At 41.2% G+C, this 19,654-nt stretch overlaps 3 protein-coding genes across 3 annotated transcripts in view; 1 reads left to right on the top strand and 2 right to left on the bottom strand.

Moving 5' to 3' along the window:
• The window catches only part of T265_15636 (hypothetical protein), a gene marked incomplete at both ends in the record, with an annotated part of 36,832 nt that extends 26,060 nt beyond the window's left edge, over positions 1-10,772 (bottom strand). The window contains 3 exons of the mRNA XM_009178825.1: positions 4,012-4,171; positions 7,098-7,183; positions 10,722-10,772. Coding sequence (XP_009177089.1) covers positions 4,012-4,171; positions 7,098-7,183; positions 10,722-10,772 — 297 coding nt within the window. The remainder of the gene's footprint in view (positions 1-4,011; positions 4,172-7,097; positions 7,184-10,721) is intronic.
• Positions 10,244-18,794, top strand: T265_11968 (hypothetical protein; the record flags this gene model as incomplete). Its single annotated transcript, XM_009178824.1, has 2 exons — positions 10,244-10,325; positions 18,640-18,794. 2 exons carry the CDS (start codon positions 10,244-10,246, stop codon positions 18,792-18,794), a joined length of 237 nt encoding a protein of 78 aa, XP_009177088.1.
• Positions 10,805-19,654, bottom strand: part of T265_15635 (hypothetical protein) — a gene marked incomplete at both ends in the record, with an annotated part of 35,931 nt that continues 27,081 nt past the window's right edge. The window contains one exon of the mRNA XM_009178823.1: positions 10,805-11,002. Coding sequence (XP_009177087.1) covers positions 10,805-11,002 — 198 coding nt within the window. The remainder of the gene's footprint in view (positions 11,003-19,654) is intronic.

Genomic DNA, 19,654 nt, shown 5'->3' with positions numbered 1-19,654 from the left:
TTTGGACTCCAAACTTCACTCAAATGTGAAAGTACACTCATCTGAAAACTGCATTTTCTTTGAGGAAGGACAACTAAAACCCTTGGTGTTGAAATGCTTCGACTGTAGTTCCTTCACAAGATTTCAGCTAGCAAGGTACTCGAGACATTAAAACATTTTCTTGCGCAGTTGTGGAACGTTAGTGAGTAATGTGTTGTTTCAACTGTTTTTTTCGTGTGTAATGTATCTTATTGCAAATGCTGTTTCGAAATCCACTCTACTACACTGCACTTGTGCTTATTTTACGTATATGTCTGCAAATGTGACTCCAAAACACTGTGAGCTTATAGCGGTGATAGATGCTACCCTCTGTGAGCACGGTTGTGGAGAACAGGCTGAATCGGGGCTCACATTAGCTCATCACTTCTGTCTACTGGATGAGTCCTACAAATGGTGCTATGCCCCGCAGATCCCAACAGTTGTCCTGACTAAATTTGACCAAGATGGGCAACTAGATGGGAATGTTGATAACGTCAAGACTTCTTCTCGCTGCTGCTCAAAAACCGGCCTTAGTTCCTCTTGCGTAAATCGAGTGTACACATGCGGCTGGGCGAAAATGCTGGACCTGCCTATTATGCACAGGAGGCCATCTGCCCACTCATTTGTGACAAGCTCATTAGGAAATGGGTACAATCCCACCACATCGGCCGGATAGCCCCATTTGAAAGAAACGCAATTATTCCAACTCAATCAACGTTGGTTACTAAGTGATTGCTTAAAAAACTATAATTAGATTAAATTAACATCGTAAAATATAATGGGATTTCTTATGAAGGCAACATGTAAAGTCAGCTTGTTCAGATTTTCAAATATTTGATAACGAGATGTTCTGAAAGGAAGCAACTATTGATTCAAGCTGACCGTAGGCTATCCCAAGTGGTGTCTACTTGAACATTATGCAACTTCAAGGACGTCACTCCCCATTGAATAATGCGTGTAAATTCTTAGATTTCCAGTTAAATGTATCATCACAGAAAAGGTAAAGAAGAACTTGATTTATAAGAACACTTCCCATCCAAGGCAGAAGTTTACACATGGGAACGAGTGAAATAGTTGTCGTAAGCTGATCTGCAAGAGGAAGTTTCGATTGCTTCGCAAGAAAGCTGTTTTCTGCAAGAGACTGACTTGACAATCATATTCGCCGTGATTGTTCACTTAGATAGAGTATAGCTAGGGAGAAGTTATCTGAGTTATCTGAGTCCCTGCCCCTTACATTAAAATAATTATGCAAATGCAGGAGTTGAAGCGTGGAGCAGTTAGAAACATAAGCCTAAATGTGAAATGAATAATAAATAAAATAAATGTGAAAATCAAGGACATCTACTCTCTTTTGAAAAAGAGTATGCCTTGAACAATACACCTCTCAAATAATTACGTCCAACATGACCTAAACTATTTGCGATCGCAAAGGTGATCGGAATCCGATGGCATGCCCAGTAAATTTTCTTCCCAAAGGAACGTATGTGACTTCAGAACTTGGATCGGCCTACAAAAAAACCGGTCCCACAATCCTCCCTGTCATTAATCAAACTCAGTTTACTACAAGACTCATTAAACGCATACGTACCCTCCTATTGTAAACAAAGAGAAGCCAACCATGATCTTAACACAATTGTTTTACGTGATTTTTGCGACGGATTAAACTTGTGATATATTAGCCTTAAATAAGCAGGTCTCTACGTGAATCCAGCATTTCGAATGTACTATTAGGATTCTTTTCGGTTGGTAAAATCACGTACTCTGTGTGTTCTTGGTCCAAGAATTGAACAGAGCTGGCCTGAGTACCCTTGAAAAACCGTTCCAGTCAGAGCTGTATGAAAGTTCGGCTTCGTTTAAAACCGTACGTCACTGCCTCATAGAACGAGGACACTTATAAAACGTTTATCTGTTTACTTCCATGTTGTAAGACATTTATTGAAGAGAAGGCCACGGTAAGTTTCCGAATATACTGTACATGACCTGTGTGCTGGTGTCACAAGGAGTTGCGCAAAGGGCACTGTAAGAGGGCATACTCAATGCCGTTTGTTTTGGAAAAATAGGCCTCAGTTATACTAGCCTATGCTTGAATATCTGAGCAGTTTTATAATATAAGAACCCAGTGGGTCACTATACATATTTGTATCTAATCTAATGATAGCTACTCCAGGAAACCATAAATCAATAGGAGCATTTGGTATGTTGTCAGATCACTCCCCATTTTATCACGTGATTTTACCCAGAATAGTGTCGACAGTTTCTATTTCAAAAGTGGCCACCTGTGCACCAAGAAACCAACAACATTTACGGCTCATCCATGACGAATTCTTCAGGACCAGAAATGATTATTTGTAAACTCAACAAAAGTTTTTCAACGATTTAGTTGACTAATTTAAGTAATATGAATAACGAATTCTGATTATCCTCTAATTGCTACGTGTTTGCGAAACCGCAGATCATTTGTGATGCAATTTCACAACAGAGTCAAAAAGCGACTCACACCGCACGGAAATTGTATCTGAAAAAGATATTGCTCAAGTATCGTATCCAAGCCAATATACTTTACGGATTTTCTCTTAAATCGTTTTACTCCATTGCTATGCACCATATGGGTAACTACAAATAGAAGATGCTATTTCACGTGTGCAAATAATCCGGCTGGACTTCGTTCATAAATAAAATTGCAAGCAACTTGGGATCTTATTGGATGTTGTCGGGAAGTTGCGTTTAACCGGATCTGTCATGTGATCCACAATTGAGATCTTGGGTGTCGAGTGAAGTAAAATGGTGCCAATCACTTGGGGGGAAAGTGGTTATCGTTTATTCATAAAGAATAGATGTTACATCGCTTTTTCATCAACTGGTTCCTCATTAAGGTTAAGCAAAATCAGTGGGCTGACTAACCATATTCGCTAATCAGACAACTTCTAGAGCGTAACTTCTAACCGTTGTAGCATGTTGTTGATAAGGTATCATTCGGGTACTTACAAACAACAGTATGCAAATGAAGGCGCCTTGAAACGAATAAATTATCTTCGCATGGTCTTCACTCCCCTATGAGCACTTCTATTTTACCTCTACTCTTACTGGTTGTAAGAAGGCAATCAGAAAATCAGTTGGTAATCTGATTTAAGTAGTGCCTGACGGATAGAAAGATGTAAAGATGTGAAAGGAAGATCTTCAATGGGTTCAAACGAGCTACAAAAGGCTGCGTTGAGTCTACGCCTTTCAATCATGTAGAGATATTGGAACTCACCATGAATAACTAAATTCTGTCAAAAAGTACTTTGCATGAAACAGTCGAAGTCTGTGCGATATTTTGTCGATCAGTTTCGAGTTTTTTTACAGAAAGCTGGAATTCTCTTTTGGTTCACCAAACAGTTACACGGACCAAACTGTTAGGATAAGTCATTTATTTGACGAAAATTTGTGAAAGAATGAGAATGAGGACATCCCGTTCATAAATATGGATGAAAATGAAATTCAGAACTATTATAATCTCGGGCGATGGGTAAGCTAGTCATTCGTTTCTTTGTAATCAACAGCAATTTAAGAGCTCAGATTTACTTAACCGGAACATTTTATTGACGAGTAAACCATCAGTCCAAATGATAACTGTGTTGTATTTTGGGAACACCCGGTTGCGTTCTTCAATAATGTTACTGTTCAGAGGTTGGTTAAACCACTGAATTTTAAATTTATTGACGAGTAAACCATCAGTCCAAATGATGACTGTGTTGAATTTTGGGAACACCATGTTGCGTTCTTCAACAATGTTACTGTTCAGAGGTTGGTTAAACTACCGAATTTTAAGTTCCGAACTGCAGAAAGTGGAGGCGCTGAAAGTTTAAATCATTTGCTACAAGTAATACCGAGGAAGGTCATGTTAGCAAACAGCTCAACGAGACCGCTTGCAAATCAACTCAGTATATCTAATGCAAAATCGCCTTTGGTAGTAAACGTCTTAGTATAAAATCAACCTCAGTTTGTACCAACCTGAAGTCCTTCCATAACATGACGACAATAGAGTTTGATCATTTCAAGTTGTTCGATGCCGTAATGTGCATGTTGCGACTCCATCAAGTCCAACGGCAGGAAAACCAGGTGGTAGATTCCAAATATGAGAATAAGAACGCATATAGACTTCAAGAGAGTTCTGAAAAGGCCAGATGAAAATGAAGTCCATAAGAGACTGAATGGCAATTGTAAACAATTAATACAAACCATGGTCCCTCAGAAGTGGGCTTAACGTTGGATGTTTCCAAATGAGCTGACACTTAGCAAGTATACCAGAGTGAGGAACAACAAATCTGTCTTACAGACATTGGATAGTCACTTTTGTAGTTGATCCCACTTGATAAGACAGATACCAAAGCATAGTTTACTTGAGAGACGTCAGTAAGATTGTTCCTCGTCGACCATAGTTTGCACTTTTGTTCCGGTGAACCAAATCTGACATCATCTAGTGAGTAATTCGACAATTTTGCCATATAAGCCCCACTTTGACGATCTATGCTAACCATGGCCTGCCATTTTGGGCTGCCTGGTGGAAAATTAATTTTTCACAGCAGGGTGTAACTTTATTCTAAACTGATTCTAACGTCTCATTGCGACAGGGCGCAAAGTCACTCATGTATTATCTAAAGGGTCTATCAATGGATACAGACAAAAATACTTTTGGAATATCCTTCACTACCACGCAGCCGTTCAAAGAGTAGAGAGAGTGGTCGAACATCCATCTGGTCTAAAAAACACTCACCAGACACAAGCATTGAATAAATATAAAGTATGCAATTTTCACGCACGTACCTTTCAAACGGCCACAAGCAAGTTGTGTTTTCTGGACAGCATCTTTTCACCAACCGGTTGGTAATTTTGGTCACGTATTTCCTTTTACATGGAACCAATGCTAGGATTTTCATCTAGCAACTGATCGATCGCCACGTTCTCTGCTAAATCCATTCACTCATGATTATGTGGTGATAATATACTTGGTAATTCCACTGGCTATTGTTTCTGTAAGAATGTCAAACTTTTGGTTTTTGTCAATCATTTTTTTTGGTTTTAATGAAGATTCCAGCCTACGCGCTCAGTCAGGTATCAGAAAAAAGTTTATTGCGTGCGAAGCTGCTTAGCTTTGTTTTTCATCCAGTTTCTACTTTTCCTTTACTCGATCTCCGAGTTAACGTTGTGAAGACAGGTAAAGTAACCGGTTTCTAGATTACTTGCCAATCGAGAGTGTAAGTTAGCCAATGAGTTTGCCAAAGAAAGCCACATTTACAAATAGTTCTCATATCTAAAGTGACCTAAAAGCTTCTGAAGAATGTCTTTCTGACGTTGAGTCCTGGGAGAGTAATATTATTGTGTAATTTAATACTATACCTGACAACATGCTCCATGAGCTTTCATTCTAGAAATCATACTCATACTCGGTATAACCAAGCCTGGTAGGCTTATACTAGATATCTCTGAGTCCAAGCCGATGAACAGTGTAACTGTAGACGGCTCATTATTTTTGAGCGCTGAAACAGATCCATAATAGCGCTGCGCTCAAACAATTACAATCATCTGTTATACCGTTTAAGATTGCAGGTAAAAATATCCTTTTTCCTCAAGTTACGCACGACCACGCTTCCAAAAACTTATTCCACTGAATTTCCAATGAAATCAAATGATTTAGGGATTTCTAAAACAGTTTAATACAGTTAGGGAAAACCGTCTCTTGACATAGAGCACCTGGAGTAGAAAAGTTGTCACACATCCAGTCGCTTAACTAAGATCCCAGCTGGTGCGTTCACCCACCAGTGGCAGTGGCGCACTTCACGAGGCCGATATAAAAACGACGGTTTGTTAGCAAGATGACGGATACTTTCTCATGGGACTAATGAACTTGCAGATGCAAGTAGGGATGAATAGACAAGCGGCATAGTCAAAACCCGAGATACAGTGTGTACGACGTTTTTGGATTGTAAACAACTTCATCCCTTCACTACATGATGAATAACATTTTCCACATCGATTGGTCTATGGGGGGATGAGTATATCCCATCTCTATTGGGTGACGAAAATAAAAATCTTTTGACCCGGTTCTCATTTCCTTGGCCAGCTTTTACGCAAATAAACAGAACAAATAATCTTTTGCAATCGAAGCGTTTTGTGTTAGTGTTGGACCTGTTATCAGTCAAGGTAGGATTTGTTCAATCGTCACAACAAAAATATGTTGGCAAAATCGATTCAGCAAAAAAATTTAACTCTCAATATCACACTGTCTCACTTTCATATCAAGTGTCCTTCCGAGTAGGAGAAGCTCTAAAAGCTAATGATTTTCTCCGAATTTTCGGCTTTAGTGGTAGAAATAATCGGTGCAGCCAAACCAACTGACATATGGACCCAATCCAAGTTTATCACACAAGAGATGGGCAGAATTATTTTTTTATGGAAAACGCAACCTAGTTAGACTTGGCTAGTGAGTACTTCGGTTAGGAGTTCAAGTTTGGAATCCAGAAGATTCTATGGACAAACTATTTAAACAGCTGAGGCGTCCCAAAATTGTTGACTGGGTGGACAGGTAGTACGATAAAAACTCTATCCGTAAGGACATTATTTTCGAAAGAAACGAACCGGCGATATTCACTCGATCTTGTTGCGCTATAAATTAGGTGTTAGAGATATCGGTTAAGACCGTTGGATAAAGTCCCTCGCCAACATTATTCTTATAAGTTCAGCCTAAAATCTCGCGTTCCACGTTTTGAACCCCACAATATTCCTAATTCACGGAACCTGAATTTATGGTACTTTGTAGTAAGCAGCTCCATTATACTGTGACCATACGAATTAGACGTTATCGAATCAATAAAGCCATGCTTGCTTGAGTGATATGAAAATTTCATGTGGAATTATAATTCCTAAGAACGAAGGTTTGAAAATTTTTCCTGGACTTTGACTCAGTCCAGCAAGATGAAAACGTCTCAACGAAACCCATTCAATAAAACTACCGATGATGAAACCCAACATACTTCAGACGTTGTTTTTCGGAACAAGCGGAAGAAGAGGCTTGATTCATGAAGCAAAGCGAAACTCACTTTACCCGAGAAGTTTCACATGACGTTTGCGATTTCATCTTGACTAAGACCAGGCGGAAGACGTTGATGGAAAAAGCCAGGTTGAACTAAAAATCAGTCGGAGGAACACAAATTACTCATGTGAATGAATAGTAGTTCCGTGGAAAAATTAATCCAAGCGGCTTCAAAATTTCAAATGAGCTCTGCTGGCTCAAAGCGTGCTTCTTATATTGTTAGGAATCTGACTACGGGTAGATAGTTTAAACTGCCAGGATTAACTGACATTGATGCCACTTTTGCGTAGAGTTTAAATAAACAGAAGTAGTCTTCTTCCGGTCTATCTGCGTCAACCTAAGCGGTCCCGGTGAGGACCCGATCCAGGACCAACCACACTTTCCCGGCACCCGAGTTTTGAGGTAAACAACATGGTGGTGTAATATGATTTGGGCGGACGCAGCCTCTTACAGCCCTCACAATGGGACATCCTACAGCATGTGTACTATGGTGTAGTAAAATATGGTTTTGTGCATCGTGTAGTGTTATACAGTAAAATATGGTTTAAAGAAGAACAATATGTGCACAGTAGTATGGTGTGCCGTGATATATTACAGCACAGTATAGTGCAGGATTGCACAGGATAGGAAAGCGCGGTATAATACAGTACACAGAGTCCGGTACATTACCATGTAATGTAATGCGGCATAGTACGGTGAGATGTATTATGTCACGTTAGGATGTAATGTACAACTCAGTAAGAAGCCTTTCACACTTGAGGCCCATATGGATAGCTCCCCACAAGGTGTAGAGACACTCCATTGAGACGGACGAGGGAAACACCTCCAAAGCAAAACTATGCTGGATGTCCGTGTGGTGGATGTTCGTTACTTAGTGAAGTTTATCACATGTTTCTATGTGAGAGCCCGAGAATGAAAGAGTTCAAATGTTAAAACGGTATTTCAGGTATCGAACTTGACAACAAACGTTTGAGATGGATCGCTGAAGGTAGTTGATATTATCCTGGGCTCATGGGGCTTGCTTCTATCATCGAACATCGGCTGAGTGAAAATTCGTATTGTGCCGACGTTAGTATTATAGCTTAACTATCGTCCTGTATGTTCTCAGCGAGTTAAATTGGGACATAAACTCGGCCAGTCAATGTACCCACTGGAAAATCCATGATTGGTACATTCTTCCATATACGACATGTATGGAACAACAGTTTGTTAAAGTTTGCTGGGACCAGAACTGAATCAACATCCGTGCAGAGCTAGATTTGATCAATGCAAATGACTGTACAATCGAATCTGATCGTCTTTCAATAGGAGGGATTTGCGGATCAGTTGTGCGACCGTGTAGGCCAGTGTGAAAATTGAATTGATCAAACAGACCGCTTGCGCTAAACCAAACTGAAGGGACCTTCAGTCGAGAGTTCATAACCACTAAGAACATATCAAGTACTCATGAAGGACTCCTGAAACTTCTTATTTGATGGTCGTTTTGCGGAACATTAGATGTCCATGGCAGTTCTGTACTGTTCAGCCTAATGGATTCTCAATTCGAACCTTTCGACTCTGGGAGGAAGAAATCTTTCAATCGATGTTTCTCCTCTAACAAAGTCGGTCTACGCCGAAAGGCCAACAGACAGCTGTTTCACTCTTATTCAAAGTCATCAACAAGACGTATCTCATGAGCTTCTAGGGAGATGAGAAATCGCACTCAATCGGCTAAAGACCAGACCGTTCGGCTACGAGTGGTCGGTTAGCAATGTAGCTGACCTATTTTAGGCTAAATAACCTCCGATCATCCTTCAGTCACGGATCTCGCATCACATGGTCTCTAGCAATAAAGACTGGAAGTTATTACCAGAAGCTGTCTTCCCGAAAGCAGGCACAGCATCTCATCTACTGCTGACATTCGAACGCTTGCGAATACACCTCTAGCTTTTACAATGTTAACGACGGTAAACCCATACATTTACGCCTTTGGATAATGTTAAACAATATAATGGATCTTAGCAATTAAACACCATTCCAGAATGAAGACATTAGAAATATTGGCAAACAAGTTTTTCTCACGCCCAATAATATTGTCATCTACGTTCATATTTAGTGTGATAGACGGACAACCGGCTTGAACTTTAGGGGCTCAGTAATACGCGTGCTGCATGCCCAATAAACCAACTGGGAAAACAATATAAACCGTTCAATTCTGTGATGAAGCTTGCCGTATGAGGAATTATCTAAAAACGGTATTTTCTGTGCACAGTTTTACTGAAAAGGACAAATGTAGTCAGTTTACAACTAGCATCCAAATCATCACGTTACATAAAATATGGCCGTACCAGGAGCATAACCACAGGAGACAATGAAAGGAGTAGACGACTCGGACTGTGCAGGGTGTTGTCTAGTATCCAACATGTTGTGCCTGTAGTGATGGTCAACCGTAGAACGACCCAAACAGCGGTGAGAATGATTGGAGTGACTAGGTCCAGATGAAAAAAAAACAAAGATCGTAGTGTGAAAGTAAACTTAATGAAACATTGAGAAGAGTGGTTTGGGAGTTTGTGACAGAATTCTCTCAACTGATGAATGCCACGAGCATTGCCAAAGTACTGCAAGCATAACAACAAAACGAAAGTATATATGAGTAGCGCTCATATAAAAGGGATGACACTCCAGCCAACTTCTGTTCGATCCAAGTAGTTGTGGCGGAAGCACCAGTCTGATCGGTCCTCTAGCATATTTCTGTAAGACAGTCAAAATGTAGCTCGCTCGCCTGCAAGCTGCTTTAGTCATCGTTATTAGTTTTTATGGGTTTAAGGTGATGAGAAGAATAAAACGTTTCTTTCATGTAGTATACAAAGGTGTATTGTCTCACTTCTCAAAAGAAAAAATATTTTTGAAAACCGATTGGGAACCTGAACATGAGGTAAAGTCCTCACTTGTGGATACTGATTTTTATGGTACGATGATCACCAAAAATTCTAATAGCCGTTAAGGATGATTAGCTTATTTGGTCAAGGCACGTTCAACAAGGAACCATAATGGACACCAAATTTTCATATTGCAGACTAATCCTTACTTATCTCAAGTTCAGAGTTTGATGTTGTTTGATGTTGAAAGTTGAATGAAAGACGACCCAGTTAGTGTGGTTATTGAACTATCCTAATGACAATTTGTGATGTGAATATTTTGGGTAAGGGACACTTACACCACTACCAGATTGTCTTCGATTATGTGTGGCCACTACGTAAGCCAAAAAGCTATCTTTCTGGAAAAGAGCTTTTATTTGAACAGACTATCTGAGGGGAGTCTCTGTATTGCTGCGATGCAAATGAATGTGGGCACTGTTAGGCTGACAGTGCGGCACATATTTTTCCGTGGACTAACTTATTCAAGAATAGAACTCTAACGTCTCGGAAGAGCCTCATATATCTGTTACAAAATATGTAAGTGACAGTCTCGAGTATGACTAGCAGTACTTTTCTATGAAAGGCGAACTTAAGGTAAATTTTTGCTTGATTGATTGCAGGCTTGCGAGTGTTGAATCTTACTTGACCTTATGATAACTTCCGCATTTGTTTGCTTACTCCGCCCATGTACTTTTGATCTCCAGTTGTTTTGCTTATTCGCACCCGCCACTCACCTTGTCGCAGAGACCGTCCTGTATGACACTTGTGTATTGACATGTGTCCATGTGTGAATGTGCGTTCCTAACCTACTTACCCATCATGCGCGTTCATGCCCTGCTTGGTGAACTTGCCTCGACTTGTTTTCCCATGAGTTCCGTGTGATTGCAAGTCCAATGAGAATCACGAGACCGTCGTCGGAAGGAACGACCGCAACCCACGCTGCTGAGCCATCATTCCGCTCGCCGTTGTTTGGTTTGCGGACGTTGACAATGCGATGTGCCGGTCCGCGATAGACCTGTGAACTTGTTGACGCTACGAACGTGAACAACTGAGGTTTGTTGTACACATCTGCTTACCCTTGTGTAAATAGTACCGTAGAATTACGCAACCAATTCTTCCTTTTGATATTCGGGATTGTCGAATCTACGCGTCACTCAAAGTTCCGTATGGGTGACTGTGACTACCGTGTTTAACGAATCACAAAACATCCAGCTATATTCAGCCGTTACTGTGAAAGGTGTCACATTACAACCAACAGAACCACTGCGGATAATTTTGCTGACCAGGCCGGCAGATGCACAGCTACTGTATGTGACAGCTCCTCAAACCATCACGCTTTTACTTTCGCTGACCCCGAAAAGACTTGCCTTCGAGTAGCAACCAAAAGCCACTTTAACAGGCCGACGGCAAGCGGGATGAGGGCGGATACACCTAACTGTGGTCAGTCTGGTTCATCAACAGTTTTCAACACCGATGCTTTGCTGCCGTACAACCATGATTTATTTGAAAGCCTTGTTGTGAAGAAAAGTACAAAGGTGGACGGGGAATGGAATTAGTGCTAGCTTACTGCAATCATTCCGAAGTGCCTACACCTTCAAACACTCATTAAGGCGATTTGGGTAGGAACTGACAACAAGGCCGCTACTGACATCGGTTGGCAGCCATGTCTTGAAGCGCCTCCATTCAGGTACTGTGAAAATCACGCGGTCGCCATCCTGGAAGGCGAGAAGCACTGACAGTCGGGTTTGGCTAATTACTACTGGGTGATAATGACCACTGGAACGATAAAGCTGTATAACCTGCAAAGCCTTCCTTACTGACCAATCTCACTTGATCCAGACGGAATTCTTCAATATCTGATTGACTACAAGCATATTTCTTGTCTCCCGTGGTTCTCCTAACTTGAGTCAGTCAACGCATTTGGGGTTTCTTTGATGTTTTTTCCGTAGACCTATTGTTAGATGACTCCGCTAAATCTTTTATTTATCGAAAGTTCTATGGTTCAGGGTTTCCGCACAAAAAACTGATCCAGCCTTGCTTCGAAAGGTGCTGCAATCAGCGCAAAACCTCAGTAGTGCTGATATCCGGAATCTGGTCAGAACAGCCTCACTGATACAAGCTGGCTGCTGCGGAGTTTTGATCATGTGCGCATGAGCTCCCTCTATCTAGAGCCATGTTTTTTATGCTGTAAATACTGACTTTGCTTTTGGGAATAAGATAAATGAAGCCCAATTGCCACATGCATGTGAATATTTCACCAAATCGGGGGCTTTGTTTCATTGTAACAAGGGACATGTTAATGAAGAAATACTCCCGATCCCCACTGGAATTTCTCTCTCATTGTGGAATAACATCTATTTTTACATCAGTATGCATCGTCCGGTAAAGATGAAAAAGTGATAACTCATGTGAATAACACATATTTACTACGATACGATCTCGTGTTGTATATCTTTAATTATATGTACGAATAGTATTCAGTGGGCCATTTTTGTGGTCACATCCAGACGAAGGGTTATTGGATGGTCACTGGTGTTTGAGGTTAGTATGTATACGATAGTCAAAATAATCAACCCTAAGCTGCATTAAACTTTTCGATTGACGTGCTTTCATTTGCCTTTTGAGGGAATTTCGTGCTTCTCGCATCGGTATGCCTGTATCTGATGACAGAGAATTCTAAGATTAGGTGTGATTTCGTGCCACACTCGTACAGCGTCAATAACCCGCTGAGCAAAGTGCCTCATAAAACGGATGCATTGCTTTCAGTCAGGCTAGCGGAGTTCAAAAGCTTTCATGCCGTTCACCCATATTCATCAATCATGTTGCTTTGAAAAACGTGAAAATTATTTACAAATGGCTGGTTATTTTATTCAGGTTCTGACTTTACTCTCGCGCTTTTCAAAATCCGGTGTCCCACAAAACCGCCTTGCATGAGCCATCGTAAAATCGACGGTTTTATGTTTTTGTTTCTGTCCTCAAGTGGCAGAATTCCAACTTTGCGAAACAATACGGTAAACTGTTAATTTGTTGAAATATTGGTAGCTCGGGTGAGTTTGTTAGTTTTTGATCAGGTAGCTGTTGATCTGTCCACCGAGCTTGGTAATTGGCTTGCAAACGTTTCGTCACCAAACGTGGAGACATCATTCCTCAACAATAGCCAAGAAATTTTTGGTAAAGCTCTGATCCCTAGTACTGATGGTCCCCCGTTCGCCAGGTTATAACCCATCCATGCTATCTCTCCAATGAGGTCGACCTCGTGTGGGGTCAACAGGGCCACCGGTGTGAATTCCGAAAATCCGTTCGATGAACGACAGGAACAGTTCGCCCAACCGTTTTGTCCATATCTTGCCAAACCGCCTGAAAATGTCACTTGCTACGTCAAATAAGGAAACCCCAATAGCCATTCAACTTTGACACCTCTCCTAAATCCAGTTTCCACCCTACCCGTAGCAAGCGCAAGACGTGGGATACACTTGGATGTCCGGGTTAACTAGACTGAAGTGGTCGAGATGCCAAAACCTGGTTTGAGACACGGAACTTCCAGCCACCAAGTTCGGTTCTTAACCACTCGGCCAGCTCTGGCTACGCCATACTGCTTCGCTGGTTCAAATAGGCTGAGAGAGCTGGACGGAGGAGGAGCGTCCGTCTCATCAGCCTTTTTTGATCCGCTAACAGTCATGATTATTCTAAGCTCAACACTGCGTTTACTGTTCGTCATTGCCAGCGCTAGTTGGGTGATGAGATTGGCCATGCTTCCTAAGCCCGCACATAAAGCTGCATTTTATGTATTTTATGTTCGAACATTGAATCGTTCTGAAGGAACAAGACGGAAGCAAAGTGAACAAATATTTTTGGACTGTGGATTTACTATGAACCAGACCTGGTCAAGTGAGTCCATGTGCGGACAAGTAGACTGTGATCACTATGCTCGACTTCTCTATCGATTATGATTGAAAACGAGTAGCACCAACATACTCCAGCGACGTGAGTCCAAAGTGTTTAGGAGGATAGAGTTTTTGTGTAGCTTTGCGCGGCTGCAGCTTATCATTGCATGGATAAATATACTGTCTGAACCAAATTAGTTTGCAAATGAGTGTATATTCGCTAATTTCGTGCAATTTGGTTTCAAATAGAACATAAGGTTGACGGAAACCCGGAAACTGCACCTATCTCATGAGCCCCAAAAAGGGTGAAACCGGTCGTGGGCTGTCGATGGATTTTCAGCAACCTTACAAAGACCCTATTTCTGTTTCTGACCTCCTTTACAGTCTGCAGTTTCCTACGGAGGAATTTTATCTTGGTTGGACCAGGAAGTGATCCATCTGGCCAGTAGTTTTTTTCGGCTAGAAGCGCAAGTTGTGTTGAAGGCGCACAAGTTGAGAACGCACAGTAGATATAGGCCAGTGAAATTTCTCTCTCTCTCTCTCTCCGTTTACTGAGACCAGACTTTCCAAGAATAGGGCTGATTAGCTCAGTATACAGGTTTGTGTGTGCATTACAATATCTCATCCGTTTGCAACATTTTGTGGCTGCTTGTAAACCTCATTTTCGTTTGAGACTTGGTGAGGGAATGGACGCTGATGGGATAGGATGGGTAATGGATGTGCGACGCACACCTCACTGACGGGATGTCCCTTGAAACCAGCCACACCCATCCCCGAGGACGACGTTCTCATGAGGCAAAGTGCTTTCTATGGGGGTTAGCAAATGAGGAGCCTCAGAATTTTTGCTGGTCACATCAATATTCTGGTCCACAATATTATGACAAATCAAGAAGCTGCTACCAAAGAATTCGATTCTGATAAGTGGCCTATATGCATCATGCAATCGTGCAACGTATAATAGGAAGTTGGTGCCAAAATCCAGGGAAACTTCGGGCTCTCCAGTAAAAGTGGAATCTACTTCCCAATATATATATATGGTCACATATGGTATCGATCAGTCCATTCATCAGGACGGTGGAACATCGGTTGCTTATTGCCGGTACCGAGGCAGTATTTGTGAGACCTTGGAAGCGAATGAAGTAAAGAGAAACGTCAAATCGGATGTCAAAGTAGTTAACTTATAGAGATGGTAACTGATGAATTTTATACACTGCCTACACAAGTGGTTCGGCCATCATAGTAAAAAAAAGTACGAGAAGTTCAGTGCACGTCTAATTATTCTGCAGGTGTGAGCTTTGGTAGCACGTTTAACACAAGCATAGAGATTCAAACATTCCTGCGTGATAGCATGAATCCAGTTTATGATATTCTTCAACTGAATGTGGTCCACAAAGGCCTCCTCATTATCCATCGATGCGATATTCGAGATAACGCAGTATGTTATTATAAAAGAAACTATTCTCAAATTCTCTGAATACTCTTCAAACATCATAAACCAGATATTCAGTTGAATCTCCTGTGAAAACCAAATTCATACGCAGTGTATATGTCAAAATCCTTCCAATTCGGACCTAAGTAGAACTTAATTTTGACGGAAACTCAGGGACTGTACCTATCTGAAGAGCCCCAAGAAAGACGAAGGTTTTCGAAGAAATTTCAGCAAACTTGTCGGTATTTATCTTTATGAACCTGTGTTTTATTATTCATTTAACTACTTCCGTCACATTATTTATAGCTTTCACGAAACATGTAGCTTCATGTCGAGAGGAACACGATACAGTTGCAAGACCTGATTCGATTGCAGAAAACAGGGGTTTTAAGCCTACCGATTCTTTCGATAGCAAACACATTCCATCACGAGTTTTGGTGACTGAGTCTATTGGATAATTTTTATGACATGTCAGTTTATAAGACAGATTTTGATGTCACTAGTAAGCACCCATTATCGTTTGGTATGCAATCTATATGCACATTTGTTGCACATCCTGTTTCATCCTTGGAGATTTTCATAGCTTACATACGGAAAACGTATAATGGATAGTCTTACAAGCAGTTAGAGAGTGCAGCGACGGCTCCGTTTTCGCACATATTTGTACGTCAGTCCTTGATAATAGTGTGGGCTACTACACCGAAGAATTACACTTCTACGGGGGATATGTAAAAGGCACCTTTGTAACTTTGAAAGTCGCCATACACGCAAATTCACGCAGCGCAACTCCTTGCGGCTGGACACAAAAGATGCCGGAATGACCGGTTTCAAATTGTCTGTTGCTGTAATTTGGTTGCATATCGTTTATCTCAACAAGAGGCAGCCTATAAACAACATCAAGTCAAAAGTGGCAGCATCAGAACTAAGTAAAACAGCCGTTCACGCCAGGGATTAGCTATGAAATCTGCACTGTTGATGTGCTATTCCCTTTTCTTCAGTTCTCTGACCGTAAATCTACTGTTCCGGATTATTTGACTAGAATACATGGGTTACAAACTCTATTCTGTTGAGTGCCGCACCGACAGAAATCATGTATTTGTAACACCTTTGTTCAGCAGTTTCCCGTTGGTAAAGTGATTATTGTAAGGCGTCACTCCTATGCCCCTGGGTTCTGAAAATATTACAACACAGCAGTCTAGTATGAACGGTAGTGGGTTCCAGCACCGGTATTAAATTAGGGAACTTTTATGAACCCTGTCAGTGCTGAATGAGGAATCAAAATGAACCAGTCGGGGATACCCGGTGTAGCTAAGCCAATGCGCACGAGAGCACCGAATCGCAAAACAGATTCATGAAGAAACCAACCAATCTTGTGAAGTGCACACAGTTATCAGCACAGCCGAACTTATCTGTCTAAGAACAAACAATTCTCCTGTGTAAACTGACTGAAGCAGACCAGAAGAGAATCCATCAGGGCTGATAAGAGCAAGTCGCGGAAATGATTTTTCGGGATTTCGATTAACAGTAACATTAAATCCTAGCTGTGCGGCGCTTGAAAAAAAAACTAAAGTTTGTCATCCTCCTCGTTAGAAAAATATGTGCGCCACACGCCTTCACAATTGGTGTGCAACTGAAAAAGAAACACTTTTCAATCATTCTCATACTGAGTGAAAAGTTTGCCGTTCTCCATAAAAAACTTAGGGTTTATTTAGAATTCTCATTTTATACATAACCAATCAGACAAAGCAATGAATTGATCTTTTTGATATATTCGATGTTTTGTGTTTTCGTAAATGTGTCTGATAATGAGCAGGAACAAGAAAACGTCCCAACAACTCACACAAAAAATGGTGTTGCGAGCATCTTTGTCGGTCAGTCACGGAAGAGACACAAAATTATATCCCAGCTCAGACTAATTTGGCCGATGAACCTGCTTTTATGCAATCCGAGAGGATCTTTCACTGCGACACTGCCATAATTAGCCAGCCACTGACGTCTTTGAGCTAGTGTCGATTAAGCTTAATGGGTGAGGCTATTAACTCAGTTACTCAAATCGCACTGTTTCTCCAGTCTGTTCCCTGCGCCAGCACGTCAAGAGTGTTGGGTCTTCCTAGTTCACTCATCCATTTTGAACCAGGATTTTTGGCCCAGTGGCACTGAGAGGTTTTGGTTTGTGAGCAGTCCTACACACAAAAATATATTAAAAATTTGCAACGCAAAATCTTCAGTAAAAATTCAACATCTCATTGTATCATCAAACTATAACTTGCATTCACATCACTATAGATTAAGCGGTTCTCTCAACATCTTCTGCAATCTTTCTGCAGAATGCAGACCAAAGAAATGAAGTATGGAATTCGAGTTTTTCACTCACTGATAATTAGCAGCGTATATCTCTTGCAGGAGAAGGGCTGTTCAAAGGACGGCGTTTTCGATATAAACTGTACAAATCCATCAAAAACCATCTACATACAATTAATCTGCTTCGAAAAAGCAACACCTGATTGTTTTGCATGCACTTTTCATTTGAGAGGTTGCCAAACAAAAAGCCAGACGACACTCGATCGCGTGAAGTGAACTGTTAGACTGAAGAGTGAGGATGGTACATCATTCTAAGTATGAGTCAGTCACTCGCGGCCAAACCGTTTAGTCTTCAACTACTAGCCTGGAGGTTTTGGGCTTGAATATCCTCAGATGTGCACGAGATGCTCAGTGGTGATGATTCCAAACAAGGTCAACCAAGCATATAGTGCCTCCTGACTTTTCCGAACAGATTGACTCAGTTACTGAACGAAATTACCACTGAATGTTCACAATATCCTCACATTTCCATCCACCTGAAAATGGTTAGTCCAATCGCTTACACAGGTTTGTGAGAGTCTATGCGAAGCACCCACTGGGTGTTCCAAAATGTAAGCGAGTTACGAGAATCAGTTGAAGGAATCACGTTGGTCGTTGCCGGCTCCTTGGATGAGGATCATGAAATAGGACAATGGGTATAGTTGTGTCAAAGATGTTAGCNGAGAGTCTATGCGAAGCACCCGCTGGGTGGTCCAAAATGTAAGCGAGTTACGAGAATCAGTTGAAGGAATTACGTTGGTCGTTGCCGGCTCCTTGGATGAGGATCATGAAATAGGACAATGGGTATAGTTGTGTCAAAGATGTTAGCACTCTATAATTCACACGGTCATCTTCAATGCAAAGCTAATCCAAATGAGAGTACACTAACACCCCCGTAGTTGCGCCTCCAATGCCCCCTATTCTTCTCATTTCCCATAATCACCGGTAAACAAAATGCGTTAACTGGGGATACTGTACCGCAAGCACGTGGATTTATAGCAGCAGCTGCTGATGTTGATGATGATGATGAGGATGATGATGATGGTGGTAATGATGATGATGTTGATGATGATGATGATGATGATGATGATGACGATGATGATGATGATGATGATGATGATGATGCAACAAGAGGCTGCAAGCACCTCGTGTAAGGGAGAATTCTAAGAGGAAAGTTTGGACCTACCTAAAGCCTTTTGAATTAATCTCAGGTTTTATTCAAATGAATTTTTAGGTGGCGCAAATTAACGTCGGTAGAGTTTGTCCAATCTGTTAACACTTCCAGCTTTAAAACCTTTGTGCACTTGGATAACCTGAATGTCTATCACTTTCCGAGACTGCGCTAAACTTTGAATCCCGTCACAAATATGAATGCAGAATATAAAAATGTTACGAATAGATCAGTCGAACTAAAAGTTGGACTGTCGTGGTGAAACAGGATCAGTCAGTTACAACCTCATTTAAGAAATCACACATTTCCAAACCGGGCTTAAGGTACCTCCCAGTTGTAGAAATGTGCTTTCTCCTATGCGTCTCAGAAATAACGGCCATTGCATTTCATTGAGCCACTTTATTGTCAGGCTTAATGATTTATCTGTGGGAGACATTTACCGTGTAGTTTCAGAACTGCACACATACCAGCTGCGAACCCTGATTGGATATCTTTAAACAACGACTCACGAGAGTGTATAACACTTCTCATGAATAGTGAGGCTGAAGTGACTTCTATTTTCTACGAGGCATTTGGCTCATTTAATGAATCTTGGAAGATATTAAGTGCGGATCCAGCTTGAAGTGTGAAATGTGTGCATCTTGTAGTCTGTGTCGCAAGATGAATCAAAATGAGGACAAGCGAAGCCGGTTACAAAATCTGGGTCAGTGTAAACTTCGTTCGAAGGATCAGACGAGACGTCGGTCTTCTTATTTAAAATGTCCATGATATTGGCATTTGAGTCTGCTGAGCTGTTGGAAACAGTAGCAAACCAGTTTACTTTGACCTATAAACTTGTCTGCA

This window comes from Opisthorchis viverrini (assembly GCF_000715545.1).
Source record: "Opisthorchis viverrini unplaced genomic scaffold opera_v5_675, whole genome shotgun sequence".
Classification (NCBI taxonomy): domain Eukaryota; kingdom Metazoa; phylum Platyhelminthes; class Trematoda; order Opisthorchiida; family Opisthorchiidae; genus Opisthorchis; species Opisthorchis viverrini.
Note: the sequence above shows the minus strand (reverse complement) of the source record. Positions and strands in the feature narration are given on the sequence as shown.